The sequence below is a fragment of the Colossoma macropomum genome, unplaced genomic scaffold (assembly GCF_904425465.1).
Source record: "Colossoma macropomum unplaced genomic scaffold, Colossoma_macropomum, whole genome shotgun sequence".
Taxonomy (NCBI): Eukaryota; Metazoa; Chordata; class Actinopteri; order Characiformes; family Serrasalmidae; genus Colossoma; species Colossoma macropomum.
The window spans coordinates 30398436-30419104 of record NW_023494800.1 but is presented as its reverse complement, the minus strand read 5'-3'; the positions used below and the strand labels follow the sequence as shown (position 1 = coordinate 30419104).

General features: G+C 40.7%; 1 protein-coding gene across 3 annotated transcripts in view; it reads left to right on the top strand.

Annotated features, from left to right (window-relative positions):
• Positions 1–20669, top strand: part of col5a1 (procollagen, type V, alpha 1) — a 138986-nt gene that overhangs the window by 20771 nt on the left and 97546 nt on the right. For all 3 annotated transcript variants that reach the window (XM_036588764.1, XM_036588762.1, XM_036588761.1), the window contains exon 2: positions 18936–19103. In XM_036588764.1, coding sequence (XP_036444657.1) covers positions 18936–19103 — 168 coding nt within the window. The remainder of the gene's footprint in view (positions 1–18935; positions 19104–20669) is intronic.

The following is a 20669-nucleotide window of genomic DNA, read 5'->3' as shown; positions in this document are numbered from 1 at the left end:
ATGGGAAACAGTACTGTAGTAAGCTGTAGTTCTTTAAGTCTGCAACATTGCATTATGGGAAACAGTACAGTAGCAAGCTGTAATTCTGTAAGTCTGCACTATTGCATTATGGGAGGTTGAGTATTCTAGTAAGCTGTAGTTCTATAATTCAGACTATTTTGGAATGCTGAGTATGGTAAAAAGGTGTAGTTGAGTAATTGAATCAATTGAATCAATTAATAAGGTGTAGTTCAGTGAGTTAACAATGTTAGTCGCAATATGGAGTACTGAGTCCAGCAGCATTGTCCTGTTGTTTTGTGACCAACAGTACTGCACTGTGGGAGATTGAGTCCAGCAGCATTGTTCTGTATTTCTGTAAATGGGCGCTATTGCACTATGGGAGGTTGAGTCCTGCAGCATTGTTCAGTAGTTTCTGAGTCAGCACTATTGCACTGTGGGAGATTGAGTCCAGCAGCATTGTTCTGTATTTCTGAGTCAGCACTATTGCACTGTGGGAGATTGAGTCCAGCAGCATTGTTCTGTATTTCTGAGGCAGCACTATTGCACTGTGGGAAATTGAGTCCAGCAGCATTGTTCTGTATTTCTGTAAATGGGCGCTATTGCACTATGGGAGGTTGAGTCCAGCAGCATTGTTCAGTAGTTCTGAGTCAGCACTATTGCACTGTGGGAGGTTGAGTCCAGCAGCATTGTTCAGTAGTTCTGAGTCAGCACTATTGCACTGTGGGAGACTGAGTCCAGCAGCTTTGTTCCGTATTTCTGAGTCAGCACTATTGCACTGTGGGAAATTGAGTCCAGCAGCATTGTTCTGTATTTCTGAGTCAGCACTATTGCACTGTGGGAGACTGAGTCCAGCAGCATTGTTCTGTATTTCTGTGAATCTGCACTATTGCACTGTGGGTGATTGAGTCCAGCAGTATTGTTCTGTAGTTCTGAGTCAGCACTATTGCACTGTGGGAAACTGAGTCCAGCAGTATTGTTCTGTAGTTCTGAGTCAGCACTATTGCACTTTGGAAAATTGAGTCCAGCAGTATTGTTCTGTAGTTCTGAGTCAGCACTATTGCACTGTGGGAAACTGAGTCCAGCAGTATTGTTCTGTAGTTCTGAGTCAGCACTATTGCACTGTGGGAAATTGAGTCCAGCAGCATTGTTCTGTAGTTCTGAGTCAGCACTATTGCACTATGAGAGATTGAGTCCAGCAGTATTGTTCTGTAGTTCTGAGTCAGCACTATTGCACTATGGGAGATTGAGTCCAGCAGTATTGTTCTGTAGTTCTGAGTCAGCATTATTGCACTATGGGAGATTGAGTCCAGCAGTATTGTTCTGTAGTTCTGAGTCAGCACTATTGCACTATGGGAGATTGAGTCCAGCAGTATTGTTCTGTAGTTCTGAGTCAGCACTATTGCACTATGAGAGATTGAGTCCAGCAGTATTGTTCTGTAGTTCTGAGTCAGCACTATTGCACTATGGGAGATTGAGTCCAGCAGTATTGTTCTGTAGTTCTGAGTCAGCACTATTGCACTGTGGGAAATTGAGTCCAGCAGCATTGTTCTGTATTTCTGAGTCAGCACTATTGCACTATGGGAGATTGAGTCCAGCAGCATTGTTCTGTATTTCTGAGTCAGCACTATTGCACTGTGGGAAACTGAGTCCAGCAGCATTGTTCTGTATTTCTGAGTCAGCACTATTGCACTGTGGGAGATTGAGTGCAGCAGTATTGTTCTGTAGTTCTGAGTCAGCACTATTGCACTGTGGGAAATTGAGTCCAGCAGCATTGTTCTGTATTTCTGAGTCAGCACTATTGCACTATGGGAGATTGAGTCCAGCAGCATTGTTCTGTATTTCTGAGTCAGCACTATTGCACTGTGGGAAACTGAGTCCAGCAGTATTGTTCTGTAGTTCTGAGTCAGCACTATTGCACTGTGGGAAATTGAGTCCAGCAGCATTGTTCTGTAGTTCTGAGTCAGCACTATTGCACTATGGGAGATTGAGTCCAGCAGTATTGTTCTGTAGTTCTGAGTCAGCACTATTGCACTGTGGGAAACTGAGTCCAGCAGTATTGTTCTGTAGTTCTGAGTCAGCACTATTGCACTGTGGGAAATTGAGTCCAGCAGTATTGTTCTGTAGTTCTGAGTCAGCACTATTGCACTGTGGGAAACTGAGTCCAGCAGTATTGTTCTGTAGTTCTGAGTCAGCACTATTGCACTGTGGGAAACTGAGTCCAGCAGTATTGTTCTGTAGTTCTGAGTCAGCACTATTGCACTGTGGACTCAATCTCCCAGTTTAGCTACTTGTTCAGTGTTTGATCAGGATAAGTTAAAAATGAAAATAAAATAGATGTAAGATAGAGTGAGAGAGAGAGAGAGCGACAGATAAAGAGAGAGAGAGAGAGAGAGACAGATAGAGAGAGAGTGAGAGAGACAGATAGGGAAGGGTTAGATGAGAGCAGAACAGTAATCATTAGACGAGTCTAACAGTGGAACAGCGCTCTGTGCTTATCTGAGGATGTGTTAGTATTAATCATGTCATGATGTCAGATTTTCCATTTTAGATCTTGGTCAACAGTACACACTGTGTTTCAGCGTCTCAGAGTGTGTGTGTGTGTGTGTGTGTGTGTGTGTGTGTGTGTGTGAGGGAGAGGAATTCTTTTGGCAAAGAAAAACACACACAAACACACACACACACACACACACACACACACACACACACACACACACACACACATATCCAGCTGTGTGCTGATGTGAGTTGGCAGTGCTGTGAGTGTACTGGATTAGGAGTGCTGAACAGTGTCCTGTCTCCAAAAATGCAATCTGAGGACTTTGAGGCTGATCTGTGATCTGTACATTATTTAAATCATTATTTAGATGATTTACAGCCACGTTTACTCTATTTACAGCATTGTTTACACTATTTATAACATCATTTGCAAAAAGCGTGTGTGTGAGGTGCCTCTTATCTGCTTCCTGTTGTTTTGTTGTTCTGTGATTTAAAGTAGAGCTTGACTATTAGAGAGAGAGAGAGAGAGAGAGAGAGAGTGAGTGATGGGGAGGGGGAGGAGGGATCTTCTCTTTTTCCTTCACTGCTGCCAACTTGTTTTCCGCTGTCTCTTTCATACTTAACACTCTCTTCCTCTCTTCTTTCTTTCTTTGTTTTCTTCTCCCTCTGTGTGTGTGTGTGTGTGTGTGTGTGTGTGTGTGTGTGTGTTTCTCAGAAGAGCCCGGGGGGGCGACTTCTCTGTCAAATCAAATCCCTCAAAGAAGAGCAGCCGCAGGTTTATGAGCGTCAGCTTTGCTAGCATGGAAAAAAAAAAAAAACATTTTTTTTCCAGCTAAGTCTGTCCCAGACATTCAGACGTTAAAGGGCCCATATCCTACAATTTTCTCTTATTTTATTTTTTCCCTTGAGGTCCACTTATAATGTTAGTGTGGTTTTATGTTCCAGAAACAGTCACGATTCATTTTACTCCTCAGAACGAAACAGGCTGTTTTTGTTACTGTGCCTCTAAGACTGATATACATGACTGAGCTCTGTTCTGATTGGCTGCCGTGTATTGTGCCTCAGCAGTTTAAGAGGAAACACTACTTATAGCTTCAGGGTGAGTGGGCGGTCTAAACTGATGTAGGCTGAACAGGCAGACATAATTAAATGAGTTGTGACATTATATGTTATAATTGGTACTTTTTGAAACTTTACCAATGTTTATGCACTGCATCCAGCTTTTATTTTAAAAAAAGTGCTTGTTTTTCTAAGATAAGGGTCCTTTAACCAGAGCCAGTTTATGAGGAGTCTGGCCACTTCTTATTTCCCCCGTTATATCGAAAACAGGACTGCAAAAGAGCAGAGGGCCCCCCATGAGTGAGTCCTTAATGAAAAACGTTAAAAACGTTAAAATAGTTTCTAATCACTTACAGAACTTTCCTTTAGTTTTAGAAAGTAGAAGGATGTATTTCACTAAAACAGCTGAGAAAACTCACCTGAATGTTTCCTTTATTCTACAGCAAACGGGTTTTGGGCAGCAGGACGCTAACATTACTGCTACTGAGTGCTGACTGGTTGTTGAGCGGAGCAGCTCATTGGCTGTTCGCGCTCACAGACGTCATGTTTGTACTTGAGGCGCTCTTTTAAACTCCTATAACTCTTTTAAGAGTTTAAAAGCTCTTAAAAATATAACAGCAGTGTTAAAATGTTTTATGCTGTTCAGGATGTGAATGAATTCTTTTACATTAAAAAGGTTTAAGAATTTATAAACTATGATTTTGCTCAAACGCTCCATCTCAACCTATTCCTTCTGGACTCGCTCGGGAGCGCCCTCTAGTGTTTAAGAAACCCGGAAGGCATTACGGAATGGGAATTCTCCTCTCTACAAGTTCTCTGCTTTAACTGTCTTGTAACACTTCCATATTTGCCTTAGGTGGTTATTATGGGATGCTTGCCTTCATCCTTCACAGGGCAAAGCGAGTTGCCAGGCAACGTGATCACACTTCTGCTTAATTGCTCAGCGTCCTGAGCCCGAGGTCAAACACGCGCCCTGAAAAGAGAGAACGAGTGTGTGCAGGAGCTGGAGAATGTGTGTGTGTGTGTGTGTGTGTGTGTGTGTGTGTGTGTGTGTGTGTGTGAGAAGTAGGAATGTTAATCCGGACCAGTAAACTGGCTAACTGCCCCCCCCTTCCCCCAAAATAAACGGATAGTGGTCAGGCCTGAGTTGCCATTTGGGTTTTAAAGGGGTCATGTTTGTGTGTGTATGTGCTGTGTGTGTGTGTGACCCAGTAAAGTCGCGAGTTCCTTCCCTTTGACATGTTTTGATTTAGTGATGTTACCCAAAGCTTAAACATTTATAATACGCTCAAACATTCTCACAGCGCTGGTCGTGACGCAGACAGAGTGGACAGCGCACTCAGATGAACCCAAGTGTGGAAGGGGAAAGGAATGTGAGGAGATGGAAGACCTGGCGAGACTTCCAGAAGGCAGAACCGTAGACAGAGGCTGGTGTTTTGACTGTAGGAAAACGTGGGTTATGATGTGACGTACCTTGAGAATCACTCACTCACTCACATTTATCAGACTGAAGATTCTCCACAAGGGGGAGCCAGTAGTCCTCAAGTGTTAATCATTGAAAGGGAGGAAACCCGAAAGCAGGAGGATTTCACGAATAGTGTTGGGCGTAACCACACTGTATAAATAAATAAATAAATAAATAAATAAAGTCTGTAAAAAGGTAGTAACCAAGTGGCTGAGTATACTGACCTACAGGGACTGGAGAAACTAGACTGAGCCTGGTGTTTTGACTGTAGGAAAACATGGATTATGATGTGAAGCACCTTGAGAATCACTCACTCACTCAAATTTATCAGGCTGAAAAATTTCCACAAGGGGGAGCTAGTAGTCCTCAAGTGTTCATCATTGAAAGGGAGGAAACCTGAAACCATCAGCGTTTCATGAATAGGGTTGGGTGAAACCGCACTGTAAAAATAAATAAATAAAAATAAATAAATGAGTAAAAATTGGTGTAGAAGTCTGTAAAAAGGTAGTAAAAAAGCATCTGCGTTTATTGACCTTTAGATAGTAAGTTATCAGAACGTACAAGACGTAGAAGTTCAATTCAACTTTTTCAGTGTCCCAGTAAATCCCAATATAATCTTCCAAATTCTATTAAAAATAATAATGTGCTGAAAAAGATTATCCATGTCTGTCATTTTATATTTTGGCCACACGGTGGCGCTGAATAGTTTCCTTGCAAGTATGATCATGTTTGTGCATTCCTGCCATCTCAAACTCTCGTTTGTACTTTTCATGAGTAACATTTGCTTGTAAAACTCAAAACTCATCTTCTTTTCAGTACTGAAACCTTCCGATAGAGGCCGATACATTTCCTCTTCAAAAACTATAAAGCTTTAAACTGAGCGATTCACCTAACCTCGTTCGTCAGGGCCCTCTATTGGCCAATGCGCTAGCAGAATGGAAATTGACTGCTATGTTTTGAGTTTACGTGATTATATGAAAATATTTCCCCGTAACTCTGTCATCAGGTCGTCTCTCATTGTGTGAAATGCTATGCTATTTATACACATTAGCACATTAGCAATTCATGTTTCCATCAAAATATATTCCCTCAACGTTACTAAAGAAAAAAATGGCTAGCGCAAAAACTGAGGGTGCTTAAAAACAGATAGAAATGGCTTTTTATTATGAATCGCTAATGTAAAAAGGGATTAAGATGAGCATCTTAAAGTAGATCGTAAGCTTTCACACGATAGATTTGCTACAGTATTAGGTGATAAAATCATCAGATTGCTCACGTTTATGAATGAATCTTTGCAGTCCCACCTTGCATAAAGTACGTAAAGTAAAAGGCCCATACGTTCATCAAAGCAAGGTACAGTTAGGGGTGGGTGATATGGCAAAACTATAATATCATAACACTTTTTTCACGATACATGAAATGTATCACAATATTTGTTTTCCTAAATATTCTCAATAACTATGAGTATAAAGATATTTCTTCAACATTTTACATGCTGTGCTACAGTAAATCCAGCAGTAGTTTAGTGTTTTGTTACATCGTGATGGTGTTTACGATGTACTCAGAAAAGTTTACCGTGACGTAATTTATTACGATAATGATAGTATCGTCAAATTGCCCATCTCTAGGTACATTCAATGTGACTTCCACTGTAAACCATGTTTTGTATTGTATGTAAGGTTGTGTGTGCACTGGGTGCGGTTTACATAGTGTCTGTGTGCTTTATGTAGTGTGATGCAGTGTGTGTTCTGTGTTTATGTGAGTGTTTGTGTTTTTCAGTTTAACCAGCTGCGTCTGCAGTCGCGACTTGTGGTTGTTTTGATGGGAGCTCAATTGTATGTGTACGTGTATGTTTCGTGCCCTTGTGGTAGTCCATCTATCATTAAGAGCTGGCACAGAAAACCAGCACTCTGTTTAATGTGGAGAGAGAGAGAGAGGGAGAGCGAGAGCGAGAGAGTGAGAGAGAGAGAGAGAGAGAGAGAGAGAGAGAGAGAAAGAAAAAGAGTGGTAAGTAGATAAACAGCAGGTTTGTCTGGACCAGTGAAGCTGACCAATTAAAATCCCCATCCACTTTATTAGAAACACCTACATTGTACGTCCACTCACTGGCCACTTTATTGGAAACACTCACCTTGTACTTCCACTAACTGGCCACTTTATTGGAAACCTCTACCTTGTACTTCCACTAACTGGCCACTTTATTAGAAACACCTACCTTGTGCTTCCTCTGACTGGCCACTTTATTAGAAACGCCTGTTTTGTGGTTCCCCTCACTGGCCACTTTATTGGAAACACCTACCTTGGGCTTCCACTCACTGGCCACTTTATTAGAAACACCTACCGTATAGTTCCACTTTATATCGTGCAGTTGTCCAGATATTAATGGGTAGTGATCTATTCTCAGCATTCTCAGATATTCCAGTACCTGTAAGAGCTCATGAATGGTTATGTGGTTGGACAACAAAAGGGGAAAAATCATGTTTGGCCAAAATTAGCGCAGGGCTGTAGCTAATGCGCTAACGCTAATTAGTACAGTGTTGGCTGTGGATTCGTCTTCTACACGAGCTCTTTTCTCCTCAGTGGACGAGGTGCCAGCACGTTACTCTGTCAGAGAAATATATTTACACTGTTTCTGGACCTGTCAGCATCAGCTAGAGTAGTTAGCCTGGTTAGCGGAATAGCGGCGCCGTCTCTGCCTCATCAGTCACGTCCTTAACACGTCCTTAAAGGTAACCTTCAGGCTCGCGTTCAGGCAACTAGCGAAGTATCATATACTAGAAACACTGTTTACAGTCCTGTTAAAACTGAAAGCCTGTGTTACTGTTTATTTACTGAATTTAACACATTGGAAAACAACACAACATAAAACGTGGAGTGTGAAAAAGTTGTGGCATTTTATATTTTAATATTTTTTTATTTAATGCAGATAAAATGAAATTATGCATTAAAAACTGCTCTTTGGCTGGGGGTGTTCATGCTTTTGCATACGACTGCAAGTCTTGTGAGCGCTAAGCGCTGAGCGCTGACCTACCTGTGCTGCGGGCAGTGCAGCTGTTTGCAGAGGGAAACGCGAGACCATGTAAATATTGTCTGTGTAAATCAGTGTTTTTACACTCCTCTGGGGCTTCACTCTGAGAGGGTAAACACACACACACACACACACACACACACTGTGTGCACTGTACAAACACATCAGTGTAAGAAGGTGGGACTGAGGCTCTTACCTAAACTGCTCTTTGCGGTTTGTGTGTGTGAGGGTTAGACGTTGCTAGAACTCGCTGATACACTTTAATTTACAAAGCAAGCTGTAAAAGATGATAAATACAGCTCAAAATCAAATATAGGAATTTTTAAAACTCTGCCAACAACACACCCACAGACACCCACACCCACAGACACACACACCCACAGACACCCACACCCACAGACACCCACACCCACAGACACACACACCCACAGACACACACACCCACAGACACACACACCCTAAATGAAGGGCAGTCATATATATACATACAGTCAGTTCTTTTCAGGAGCAGCACTGCAGTGATGCTGACCTTCTTACAGGAGCCTCACTTTCAGTTCCTCAAAGAATCTGCAGACACACCTCCAAAGTTCAGTCTTAGAAGCTGGTTGATCGTTTTCTGAAGTAATCAAACACATTCAGTGGTGTTGAGGTCTGGACTCTGGGGTGGTCAGTCCATCGTTCAGCTTCTTTGTTTGATGTGTCCGTCTCCTTTTCTCAGTGAGGTTCTTCTTGATCAGCTACACATCCTTTCAGACCCACAGCGCTGAGTCGTCTTCTCACAGTGGAAGGATGGACAGAAACACCTGTGGATGTTTTCAGATCTGAAGCAGCTTGATTTTCTCCTCTCTCTCAGAGATGAAAGCTTTAAGTGCTGTTTATCTGATGGGGGCAGTTTTGGGGTCGACCAGCTCTTCCAGGTGGTTGTTAGGAGGAACATTTCCTCTGTAGCTTTTAATCAGTTTTTTTGTCTGGCAGGTGGATTATTTCGTATCTGATCTCCTCATAAATCGTTATTCCAATAAATTATGTTACAGAATGCTTTTCTGAGCATATTATGGAACATGTTTCATTACAAAGTGAGCATAATTAGGTCTGTTTGCTTGGATTTAGCGCAGGTCAGTTTGTAAACTATAAAATAAAAGTCATTGTAGTTGAAGGTTTATTTTTAGTTTATAACAATTATGTATTTCTATAATAATATAAAATAATTGACCATTATTATTTAGTTAGTTAGTTTATTATTATTAATTAGTTTCTATTTTTTATTTTTATTTTATTCTTTATTTATTTATTTATTTATTTTAATGTGGCACTACAGGTTCTATCCTGTCTGTTCCAACTTATTACATCTTACACAAACTTGAATACTGTGAAGTATCGTGATACAATATTTTTGTCATATCGCCCACCTCTACTTTGTAATATTGATCTAATAGCAATGCCATTATAACAATGTGGGTTCTTATACCCACCAAATAAGTGTGCTGTGATCATCATACCGCCTTCCTATCTGATTAATCCTCCAGCTGATCTGAACGCTCAGCTAATTAAGCAGTTTGAGTTTTTAATCATGCAGAACCTGAACCTCACTGCCCTTGTAATCCAGCTCTGTATTAAAGCAGCTTTACTCAGTCTTGGGTGGTTCTGTTCTGCTCTTTTCCCTCTGTCTGTCCGCCGTGTTCCATCTCTGACCCGCTCTGCTGTCGCTATCCAGAGCCTGATTTAGCCTCGCTTTCAACTAAAACGGCTCATTATACGTCTGTGGGGGAGTTTGTGCCGTACTGGTTTGGCCGTACTGGTTTGCTGAGTTTATAAAGTACAGTAATCTACTGTCCTGCGGGATCTTCTTCTGAGCCGCCGCGGGTAACCCAAATGCCTCCGCGTGGCCTCAGCGAAGTGACCAGCACTGACCTGGAGCGCGCTCAGCTGAATAAATAACTGGGTGTTGCTTTCAATTTAAATTTAAATCAGTCTTTTTATGTGAAACGGTTCATTGTAGAGATTTCTTTACAGTGGTGGTGATAGGAACCAGAGGTCACCATGACTACAACACAGATATAGACATTTTATTTACTATCAAAACCACCAGTGAACCTAAACGAGTCTTCCGAGTTTATATGGAATGTTGATGATGGAAAATAGTGGAAAATCTAAAATAATAAGTTTTCTTTGGGGACTATTTTGCCTCACAGCGCCCTGCATGTATCCCTCCACCACGAATGGAGTTTAAGGCCAAAGTCTTAAAACTGCTTCATGTGTGGGAGCTTTTAGAGGTGGACGTCTGGTTCCTATCACCACCACTGTAAACGATTCTGACTCAGTAAGTTTCTCTAGAACAGAGCGTTTCACACCAAACCACTCTGAACGATTTATTTACATCTTAATGACTTAATTATGCAGAAATTTTGAAAAATATCAGTGGAATTGTCCTTTAAGTAATCTCTTATAAATCTCTTAAAGCCGGAAACTGTTTTAGTAGTATTTGTGTGAATTTTCTCCAGACTGCTACTTTAACATCATGAGGTGACAAGAGAGTCTGAGTCTGACCTCTGTTTGTTTTCATGATTATTAATTTTATTCTGTGGGGAGTGGAGTGACTGGATACGTTTTAACTGTTTTATTAATATGTTACTAACTGTTATTAATGCATTATAATGGGTTTATTAATGTAGTTAATGTGTAATAGCTTTGACACATACCTGTGACTACACCTGGGATGCTCTGTGTACAAATATCTCTTTATTTGATGTGTGTGTGTGTGTGTGTGTGTGTGTGTGTGTGTGTGTGTGTGTGTCCTGAAACCACATGCTACATACCATGGGTCTCTATAGAGACAGTTGATGAGGTGTGATTGACAGTTGAGAGTAGTACAAAAAAAAATCAACAACAAAAAAAACAACCTTCAGCTTCAGCTTTTATAGAGAGAGAGAGCAACAGAGAGAGAGAGGAAGGTGTTAGAGAGAGATAAAAAAGAGAGAGGGATAAAAGACAGAGAACAGGAGAGTGGAAAAAGAGAGTGAGAGGGAGAGAGACAGGGAAGAACAGATAGAGAGAGAGAAAAAGAAAGAGAGGGAGGAAAAATGAGAGAGGGGAATGAGGGGAGGAGAGAGAGAACTAGAGGCAGGAAAAAGAGGAAAAATAAGATAAAAAAAGGAAAGAGAGGAAAAAGAGAGAACAAGACAGAAAAAAGAAGGAGAGAGAGGAGAAAGAGAGGAAGAACAAGACCGAAGAAAAAGAAGGCGAGAGGAGAAAGAAAGACCAAGAGGGAAAGACAGAAGAAAAAAGATAGTGAGAGAGAAAGAGAGAGAGAGAGAGAGAGAGAGAGAGAGAGAGAGAGAGAGAGAGGAAAAAGAAAAAGGAAGAACAAGACAAGAAAAAGATGGAGAGATGGAGGAGAAAGAAAGAGGGAGAACAAGACAGAAGAAAAAGAAGGAGAGAGAGAGGAAAAAGAAGGAGAGGGAGAACAAGTCAGAAGAGAGAAGAAGGAGAGAGAGAGGAGAAAGAAAGAACGAGAGGGAGAGAAAAACAGATAGTGAGAGAGAAAAAAGAAAGAGAGGAGAAAGAAAGAGGGAGAACAAGACAGAAGAAAAAGAAGGAGAGAGAGAGGAGAAAGAAAGAGGGAGAACAAGACAGAAGGAAAAGATGGAGAGAGAGAGGAGAAAGAAAGAGTGAGAACAAGACAGAGGAAAAAGAAAGAGTGAGAGAAGAATAGTGAGAGAGAGAGAGCTAGAGTAAAAGAGAGAGAGGAGCAGAAATAGAGCAGTTTGAACAGTGTGGAGTCAGGTCTGTGTCTGAGGGGGCGTGGGCGTGGCATGCTGTGGGCGGGGCCGTCTGTGATCGGCGTGCTGCTCTGACTGAGGGAGATGCTGGGAGTCGTCAGCTGCTCTGAGGTAGTGAGTTCGACTCTGAGGCTGCTGGAGCTGCTGGAGCTGCGGCTGCTGCTTGTCGGAGCCGCTGTGTCTGGCCAGTGGAGCTACATGATGACAGCCTTTAATTCAGCACTTCTACGGTTTTGGCCACGTTTTCCAGATGTGCATCACTTTAACATCAAACTTTTTGCGGCCCAAAGTCTAAACCCAGATTTTTTTTTCCGTGTCTTTCAAGATTTAATATTATTATGCATTTCAGATGCTTCATTTTATGTCTGAGCACTTCGTTTTCCCTGCGTTTGTTTTTCAGGCCGGGTGGTGGATCCTTCAGGGCTACCAGTGTTTTCAGGCAAACGTGGTCATTTTTAAAAATACAGTGAAAATACATGTGAATACACCAAGTTTTACATTCTGTATACATTTATTGTAGCTCATTTATAGTCAGTTTATTTATATCAGAAGAATTTAACGCTCTACTTTTTGTACTGGGCTAAATAATAATTGTTTACATTTCTATAGAAATATATACAAATTAATAGTTAATAGTCCTTAAATCAACAATAAATACTGTTTGAACTATCAAGTCTCTAATGAAGCCCAAACACATTTGCTCTTAATTATTAGGGCTTGAAGAATGCTGTAGCAATCTGCAGTCATCCAGCAGGGGGAGCTCTTGCGGCTTTTACTTGTCGCAAAAACGGCAAAGAGGAAACACCGCGCTTGAGTTTCAGCTCTTTCATTACCTCCTATTCAAGAATACAACTCCACATTTTCAGTAAAACCACCCAAAATAATATTTCACTTTGCAGAAAAAACATTTTTTTTTTGTTTGTATCTAGAAATTCTTTGATGAAGGCCTACAGTGAGTAGCTGGAAGACTACAGCTAGACGCTGCTATATCACTGATCACATTGGTTCTGGACTTTGGGCCTGAATTTATTGCACATTTACGTTTGAAGATAGATATAAAACTTTACATTTGGGCAAATCAAGAGCTCATAGCCGCATAGCACATAAAAAACGAATGCTAGGAAACAAACATTAGCCTGCCAGTTACAGCCCCAATGCCTGAATCTGCTCCAGGCCAGGCTGGGCAGACCGCCCGGCCTGTTTAACGAGGGGAAACGCTGGAATAGCATTTTGAAAGGTCTGTTTTGGTGGAATATACAAAATTATATGTGTTATTTTATTTATTTTCACTACGTAGCTCTGCTAACTGTTCCACTGGTTTGTACTGTTGAATAGTTAGCAACAGAAACACATGGACAGTACATTCACTGATTTAGAACAAAAAAAAGAAGATTTTCAATAATTTACGTCTTATGATTTTCTTTTAGGGGAGCAGTACTTACATGCAAGACTGATATAAACACAAATTTTGTGATAAAAAAAGTATATAGCAGGACCATTTTAGTGCCAGAAAATGTTTGTTATAGCTTTGATTATTATCAAAATATATAAAATGTCAGCAAAATTGGTGGTAGACGTTTCCCAATTGTGGCTGTTTTGGGAAAATAATTGGGTGGAAAAAACTGAGTCTGGATTTCTGGGAAACCAGCCTGGAGCCTAGCGAAACTAGTCTAGAGTGGAGCTGTGCAGTGTGATTATGCAAAGCTGCATGATTTGGACCAAAAATGTGATAAAGTTGTTGGATGTTGCGGAAATTATGAGTAAAATGTACAGTTTTGACTTGATACTTGATATTTTTGGTTTACACTGATTCTTTGTAAAGCTGGGAGCTAAGGTAGCGTTACTGTTGGGTCGGCTAGCTAGCTTTCCCGCTATCACACGATGCTACCGAGCTGGGAGAGTCCAGCATGTTCTTCCTCTGAGACAGTGGAAAACATCTGTTTGGAGGAGAATGCTAACTGCTAATTCTGTTATGCCAGCTAACAAGCGCCCACGTTGACTAGCTGAGGGACCAAACCCATGATCTCCTGATGACAGGAGTTGCAAAGGGCCCCCAACTCACCAGTGGCCCTCAGAGTATTCATTTATTAAAAAGTATTAAAGTGTATTTAGTGTTGTTTCTGCTACAAAGCAAATATATTTTCTTAAATTATTGATTATCAAGATTAACAAAGTATTCATTCTGGTTCTGTTCTTGCATACAAAGTAATCAATCCAGTAAGCATTGGAGCAGTTCATGTTGCTACAGTCTTAAAACAGATGCTTCTTCTTATTATCATAACCACATAAACTGAGCGATACTGTAGACGTACATCTCGGTAATCCCAGTGTGACCCCTGGCTGCTGCGTAGCTGCAGTGTTACTGCGACTGGAGGATGAACTGCGCAGAGCTGCGTTTGAGAAGAACCTGTAAACTTAAGTCACGTTCCTCAGGCTTTACTCACTGTCTCTCTCTCTCTCTCTCTCTCTCTCTAAGTGGTAGTGAATGAGGTACACTGTCATATAGACAGACATAATGGCAGTCTTAAGATGACTTGTGGGTGTGTGTGTGTGTGTGTGTGTGTGTGTGTGTGTGTGTGTGTGATAGGCTGCTTTAAAAGGTCGTAACAAAGCGTTCATTAACTGTGTGTGGTCTAGATACCCGAAACCTTTGTATGAGGGAGAGAGACAAAGAGAGGGTGGGTAAGATATATATATATATATATATATAGAGAGAGAGAGAGAGAGAGAGAGAGGGTGAAAGAGAGAGAAGAAATACATGGTGAGAATAAAAAAGGGAGACAGAGAGAGAGAAAGAAAGAGAGCAAAAGAGAGAGAGAGAGAGAGAACGAGGAGGAATAAGAGAAAGAGCGAGAGAGCTGGGGATGAGAGAGGGAGAGAGAGAAAGGTAGAGGAGGAATAAGAAAGAGTGAGAGAGCTGGGGGATGAAAGAGAGAGAGGAGGAAAAAGAGAGTGAGAGAGCTGGAGAGATTAAAGAAAGAGAGACAGGAGGAGAGAGGGTGAGAGAGAGAGACAAGAAGAGAGTGAGAGCATAAAAGAGAGAAGAAAGAAAGAAAGAGACAGAAAGAGAGGGAGAGAGAGGTTGAGAGTAAACGCGGGTGACAAAGAAGGGTGAAAGAGAGGAGGAGATAGAGACAGCGAGAAAGAAAAAGAGTAGGAGAGAAAGAAAGGGGGGTGAGAGTGTAAAAGACAAAGAAAAAGAAAGAGAGAAGGTGAGAGAGTGAAAAGAAAGGAGAGAGAAAAAAAGGGTTCTTGCACGCTTTAAGGTTCTAAATGTTCCTTCTTGGTCCTTCTTTAATGATGATGATATCTGGACATCCTCACTGTCATGCGAAACCTTGTGTCTCAATTTCCCCCCTTTTTTTCATGATTTTTCATGATTCATCACATTTCATGATGACTGGACCAACAGAAATGGCCAAAAATAAGTTGGAAAAGAGAGAGAGAGAGGGAGAGAGAGTAATAGAGATGACTCTGTAAGTATTCGAGGCAGTTAGCTGGGCTCAAGCGGTCTCAGAATGACCGCTGTTGATTTAACTCCTCCTGTCCAGCTAAGGGAGGCTGAGCTGCTCTGACTGAGTGGAACACTGTAACACTGTAGGAGTTCATTAGCGCCTGCAGGAGGTCGTTAGAGACAGTGAGGGGTTAATTTCACACTGTAGCGGGTAATCTAACCCAGCTGACTGTACTGTGTTTCCTCTCACACCGCTCACTTAACGGGGTCTCTGAACTGGGGTCAAACTCTGAATGTTCCCATTGAGCCCACTCTTAATGGTGTTAGCCTCAGGACAGCATGTTTACAGTGTTTTCACTAATGAACGGGCATTTTAACATCTGTTTAACTCCAGATTGTTCAGATGTCTGAGTGTAGATGTTCAGATGTTCAGGGTGTAGATTACTGTATAAACCGGTGGTCCCCAACCCTGGTCCTGGAGTCCCCCCTGGACTGCACGGTTTATTGTTTGTCCTGCTGCCAAAACATCTGATCCAATTAATCGTCTCAATATCAAACCCCTGCTGAGCTGAGGTCTGTATGTTGATATATGGATATACGAATAGCCAACAACATCCTTAGTTTTGACCGTGTTTTAATAAAGCAATAAGCCACAAGAGGCTGTGTGTTACTGTGATTTTACCACGGGGAAGGGACGTTGTTAGGCACAATGTAAAACTCCCTTCCCTGTGATAAAATCACAGTATCGCACAGCCTCAAGTGGCTTATTGCTTTTATAAAGCAGTGGCCAACATAATATATGGTAAAATACATGACTTTTCAGAAAACAAGTTATTATTAATAATAATAGACATAAATGTAAACGTAGTTCCTTTAGAGTTTGGTATCGTTGCCAAGCAACCATGGACCACTGCATGAGAAGAACGTTCGGTCACCCATCGCTGTATATTGCGGTCATTTCATGAATTGTTTAACTTTTTGTCATATAATAATGAACATATGATATCACAGCACTGTTCAATGCAGAAACCTTTGCTTGATAAGTACTTTTTGGTCACCAAATTAAGACCGCAAGTCTTATTAAGCACCAATCCAGCGGCGTCGCTCTTCTCACGCTGGGGCTGAATCTCAAACAGCTCCCTGCTCCCTACATAGTGCACTACGTAGGAATTTAAATACTGGATCCTGCAGCCCAACAGAACATAATAAAGCTAAGAAACAGTCATTTGGGATTCAGACACATCCACACTCGATAAATGATGCACTGTCTGGCTGTAGAGGCTAAACTTTCTAAACTTTCATATCTAGAACACTATTTAGGGAGCACGTTTGGGATTCAGCCTGGGTTTGGCGTGACTTCTGACTTCTGACTTTAATTCAAGCCTGTGATATCAATGATGGAGCTGTTTAGGCTGTTGGCTATTTTTTAACCTGTAGGCTAGCTGACCAGCCTGGTTCTAGTTAAGAACATAAGTTTTCAGCCCCTCAGTTTAAACAGAACCGTGTTCTTACTTCATCAGTACACTCGGTGCTCCGTGCGATCAGCATTAGAGTCAAAGATTAATCCATTAACAGCACAAGGAGTTCAGTCGCTGTAAGGCAGTCATAGGCATAGTATATTGAGGATTTCACAACGGCTTCGAACGCGGCTCAGCCAATCAGATTTTAGGACTGGAACTATCCGTTTTATAAAAATCATTAATAGCCAATCACAGCTAATCACATACATATAACAGTTATAGTCTTTCTGAAACAACTAAACTCACTTCTTATTCTTATTTTCCGTTCCACCTTAAATAGCACAGCAGTAGCCCCTTGTGCTGTTAATGCTGCGCCATTTAAGGTGGAACTCACACTTAGAAAAGATGGTTCTTTAAGGGTTCTTCAGAAAAGTTCTATAAGCTTAAGCATTTCGATATAATTAAATGATTCGGTAACACTTTCTATGAATGTCATGTTTGTAAGCATCTATAAACACATTCATAACATGTTATAATGCCTTCATACGGCATTATAAACATGATTATAAACATTTATAAAAATGAATTACACTTTATAGCCATGTTTATTATACATTATGAATTGTTAATATAATGCATTATAAGTAGAGTTGATAACATGTTATACTGTCAGTGCCAAAGAAGTCAGTCCCAGCTTGAAGAGCGTACAGTAAAGATAAATGCCAAGCTAACGGTGGTGTACATTACCTTTCCCACATTGGGTAAAACACTGATGGCAGCTCTAGTTTAAACTCTGACATTTGAAGCCTGTAATGAGCTTTACTGTGTATGTTTTAGTGTTTCAGTAAATCCTTCATAAATACTTAAGCTTGAAGCCTCACTCTGAACACTGGAGGAGGCTTTAGTACAGTACGCTTCACTTTACTTAGAGCGGACAAATACGACTTATGAGCTCTTATAATTTGTTATGAACAGTACTTTTAATACATTATGTTAACAATTCATAATGCATAATAAACATGGCTATAACATGTAATGCATTTTTATAAATATTTATAGCCATGTTTATAATGCCTTATGAATGCATTATCACAAGTTATGAATGTGTTTATAGATGCTTACAAAGTTGACATTCATAGAAAGTGTTACCAATGATTCTTTGCATGGTGAAATGGTTCTTCGGATTGATGGAGAATGCGCTGTATATGGTTCTATATAGAACCAAAAAGGCTTCTTCAACTGTCACAAGCTTGACATTGTGACAATAGCAGAACCTGATTTGGTGCTAGATAGAACCATATACAAAAAGGTCCTATGTAGAACTGTATACAGTGCGTTCTCCATCGTTCTGAAAAACCATTTCTTCCTGCAGTGAAACATTTAAGCATGAACTGGTTGTATATAGAACTCAAGGTTCTAAATAGAACCATTACCTTTACTAAAGAACCCTTGAAGAATCTTTTTTTTTTAAATGTAGTTTAAATAACCAGTGCACAAGTTTACAGTTCAACTCCTGCCAGCTAATAGGAAAAGTAGGGGTGGGCAATATGACAGAATATTATGATAATATCGATATGACACGATATCATACCACAATACTTTGACATATTTTCTCAAAACATGATATGCATCATGGTCTGTAGTTTTTCTGAGATTTAATAGGTTGGAACAGACAAAGTAGAACTTGTAGTGCTACATATAAAATAATAATAATGATAATAATAATAATAATAATCTACTACAATGATTTTTGTTCACTGTTTTATAAACTGCACTGCACTAAATCCAATTAAACAGGCCTAATTATGCTCACTTTGTAATGAAACATGTAATGACGACATCGACGATATGCTCAGAAAAGCGTATTGTGTCATGATTTATCACGATAATGATAAAATATTGTCAAACCATGCAAAACCACAGAGATTAATGAGTTCTGCTATTGTCTCAGACTGCGTCAGTCTCTGGCTGTGTTCACACACTCAGCTCAAATCTGATTTATTTGTCTGTTCAGTTGGAATTGGATTGTTTTCTGAGGTCTGAACAGTAAAGAACCAACAGTTTATCTGATGTTTTTACAGATGGGGTCTGAGCCCCTGTCAGACCGTGTTGAGTGTAATGAGGAGTGTGATGGTGGATCTGTTCAGTGCTGAAGGTTGACGTGTCTCTGTCTCCGTTTTGTTTCTCTCTGCAGCAGATCCAGCGGATCTCCTGAAGATTTTAGATTTTCCCAGTTTGCCGGAGGGCGTAACGAAAACTACAGGCTTCTGTGCACACAGGAGGTCATCGAAAGGGCCGGACGTGGCCTACAGAGTAACCAAAGATGCTCAGCTGAGCGCTCCTACCAAACAGCTCTACCCCTGTGAGTGGACTCGTGCACCCACACTCACACACACACACCCCAACACACACACACAGATGTTCACAATCACTCACCACTGTTTTCAAACTCTCTCTGTCTCTAATATTCTCTTTCTCTATCTCTCTCTCTCTGTATATATATATATATATATAGTAATATATGTATATATATATATATATATATATTCTCTCTCTCTATTGTCTCTATATTCTCTTTCTGTTCTCTCTCCTCTCTCTATTTCCTCTCTCTCTCTTTCTGTTCTCTTTCTCTTATTCTCTCTTTTCTCTGTTCTCTCCTGCAGTCTATTCACCCCCCTTTTCTCTCTCTCTCTATTCTCTGTCTTTATTCTCTCACTATTCTCTCTCTCTCTCCCTCTCTCTCTCTCTCTCTCTCTGTGTTAGTGGATTTGTGATTCTCTCTCTCTCTCTCTCTCTCTCTCTCTCTCTCTGTTAGTGGATTTGTGATTCTCTCTCTCTCTGCCCCCCCCCCTCTCTCTGCCCCACCCCCCCCCTCTGCCCCACCCCCCCTCTCTCTGTCTCTCTCTGTTCTCTCTCTCTTTGTTAGTGGTTTTGTGATTCTCTCTCTCTCTCTCTCTCTGTCCCCCCCCCGTTGGTGGATTTGTGATTCTCTCGGTGTTTGTGTGATCGGAGCACATCTGTGTGAGATAACTCTGTCTCTCTGAGCGGAAGGAGGAGAGAGTGACAGAGGAATGCTAATGCAGTCATTCTTTCATCGTTTCTAGTCTGTCTTGGAGTCACAGTTGGTTCTTCTATGTCAGTGATGTTCTGGCAGTACAGTAATCAAGGCTGGCTCTACACAGTGGAACTTTCATGCATCTTTCATTGCTTGAAACCTACATGAAATAGGAATATAAATAGTTTAATAGGCAAATTTTACAGAATGAAAATTACAGAATGACGAAAAGCACTAATATGTACGTAAATGTAAATAGCATGAAGCAGATTTATATTGCTAGAAAAATGTGATGTGTGAAACAAGTATGAGCTGCTAATTTGGCCAACTAGGAATTAAATAACACATTTAAATAACACAGCCCAAATTAGCGTGCAACTTTGTTTTTGGAATGCTTTGTGCAGCTGTCAAGTTGCATGGTAACTATGTTGCAGGCAACTCACAGCATGAAGCTAACGCAAAGAAGTTTTACCGGGTAAAGCCAGAGCAGGGTCATGAAGCTTGTTGAATTGAACTGAACTGAACTGAACTAAACTCAACTGAATTGAATTGAATTTATTGAATTAAATTGAACTGATTTGAACTGGATTGAATTGCACTGATTTGTATTGAACTGAACTGAACTGACTGAACTTAATTGAACTGCTCTTAACTGAACTGAACTGACCTGATTAGAACTGAACTGAACTGAACTGAACTGAATGAATTGAACTGAACTGAACTGAACTGGATTGAACTGAATTGAACTGAACTAAACTGAGCTAAACTGAACTGAGCTGAGCTGAACTGAACTGAATTAAACTATACTGAAGTGCACTGAATTGAAGTGAACTGAACTGAACTGAACTGAATTGAAGTGAAGTGAACTGAACT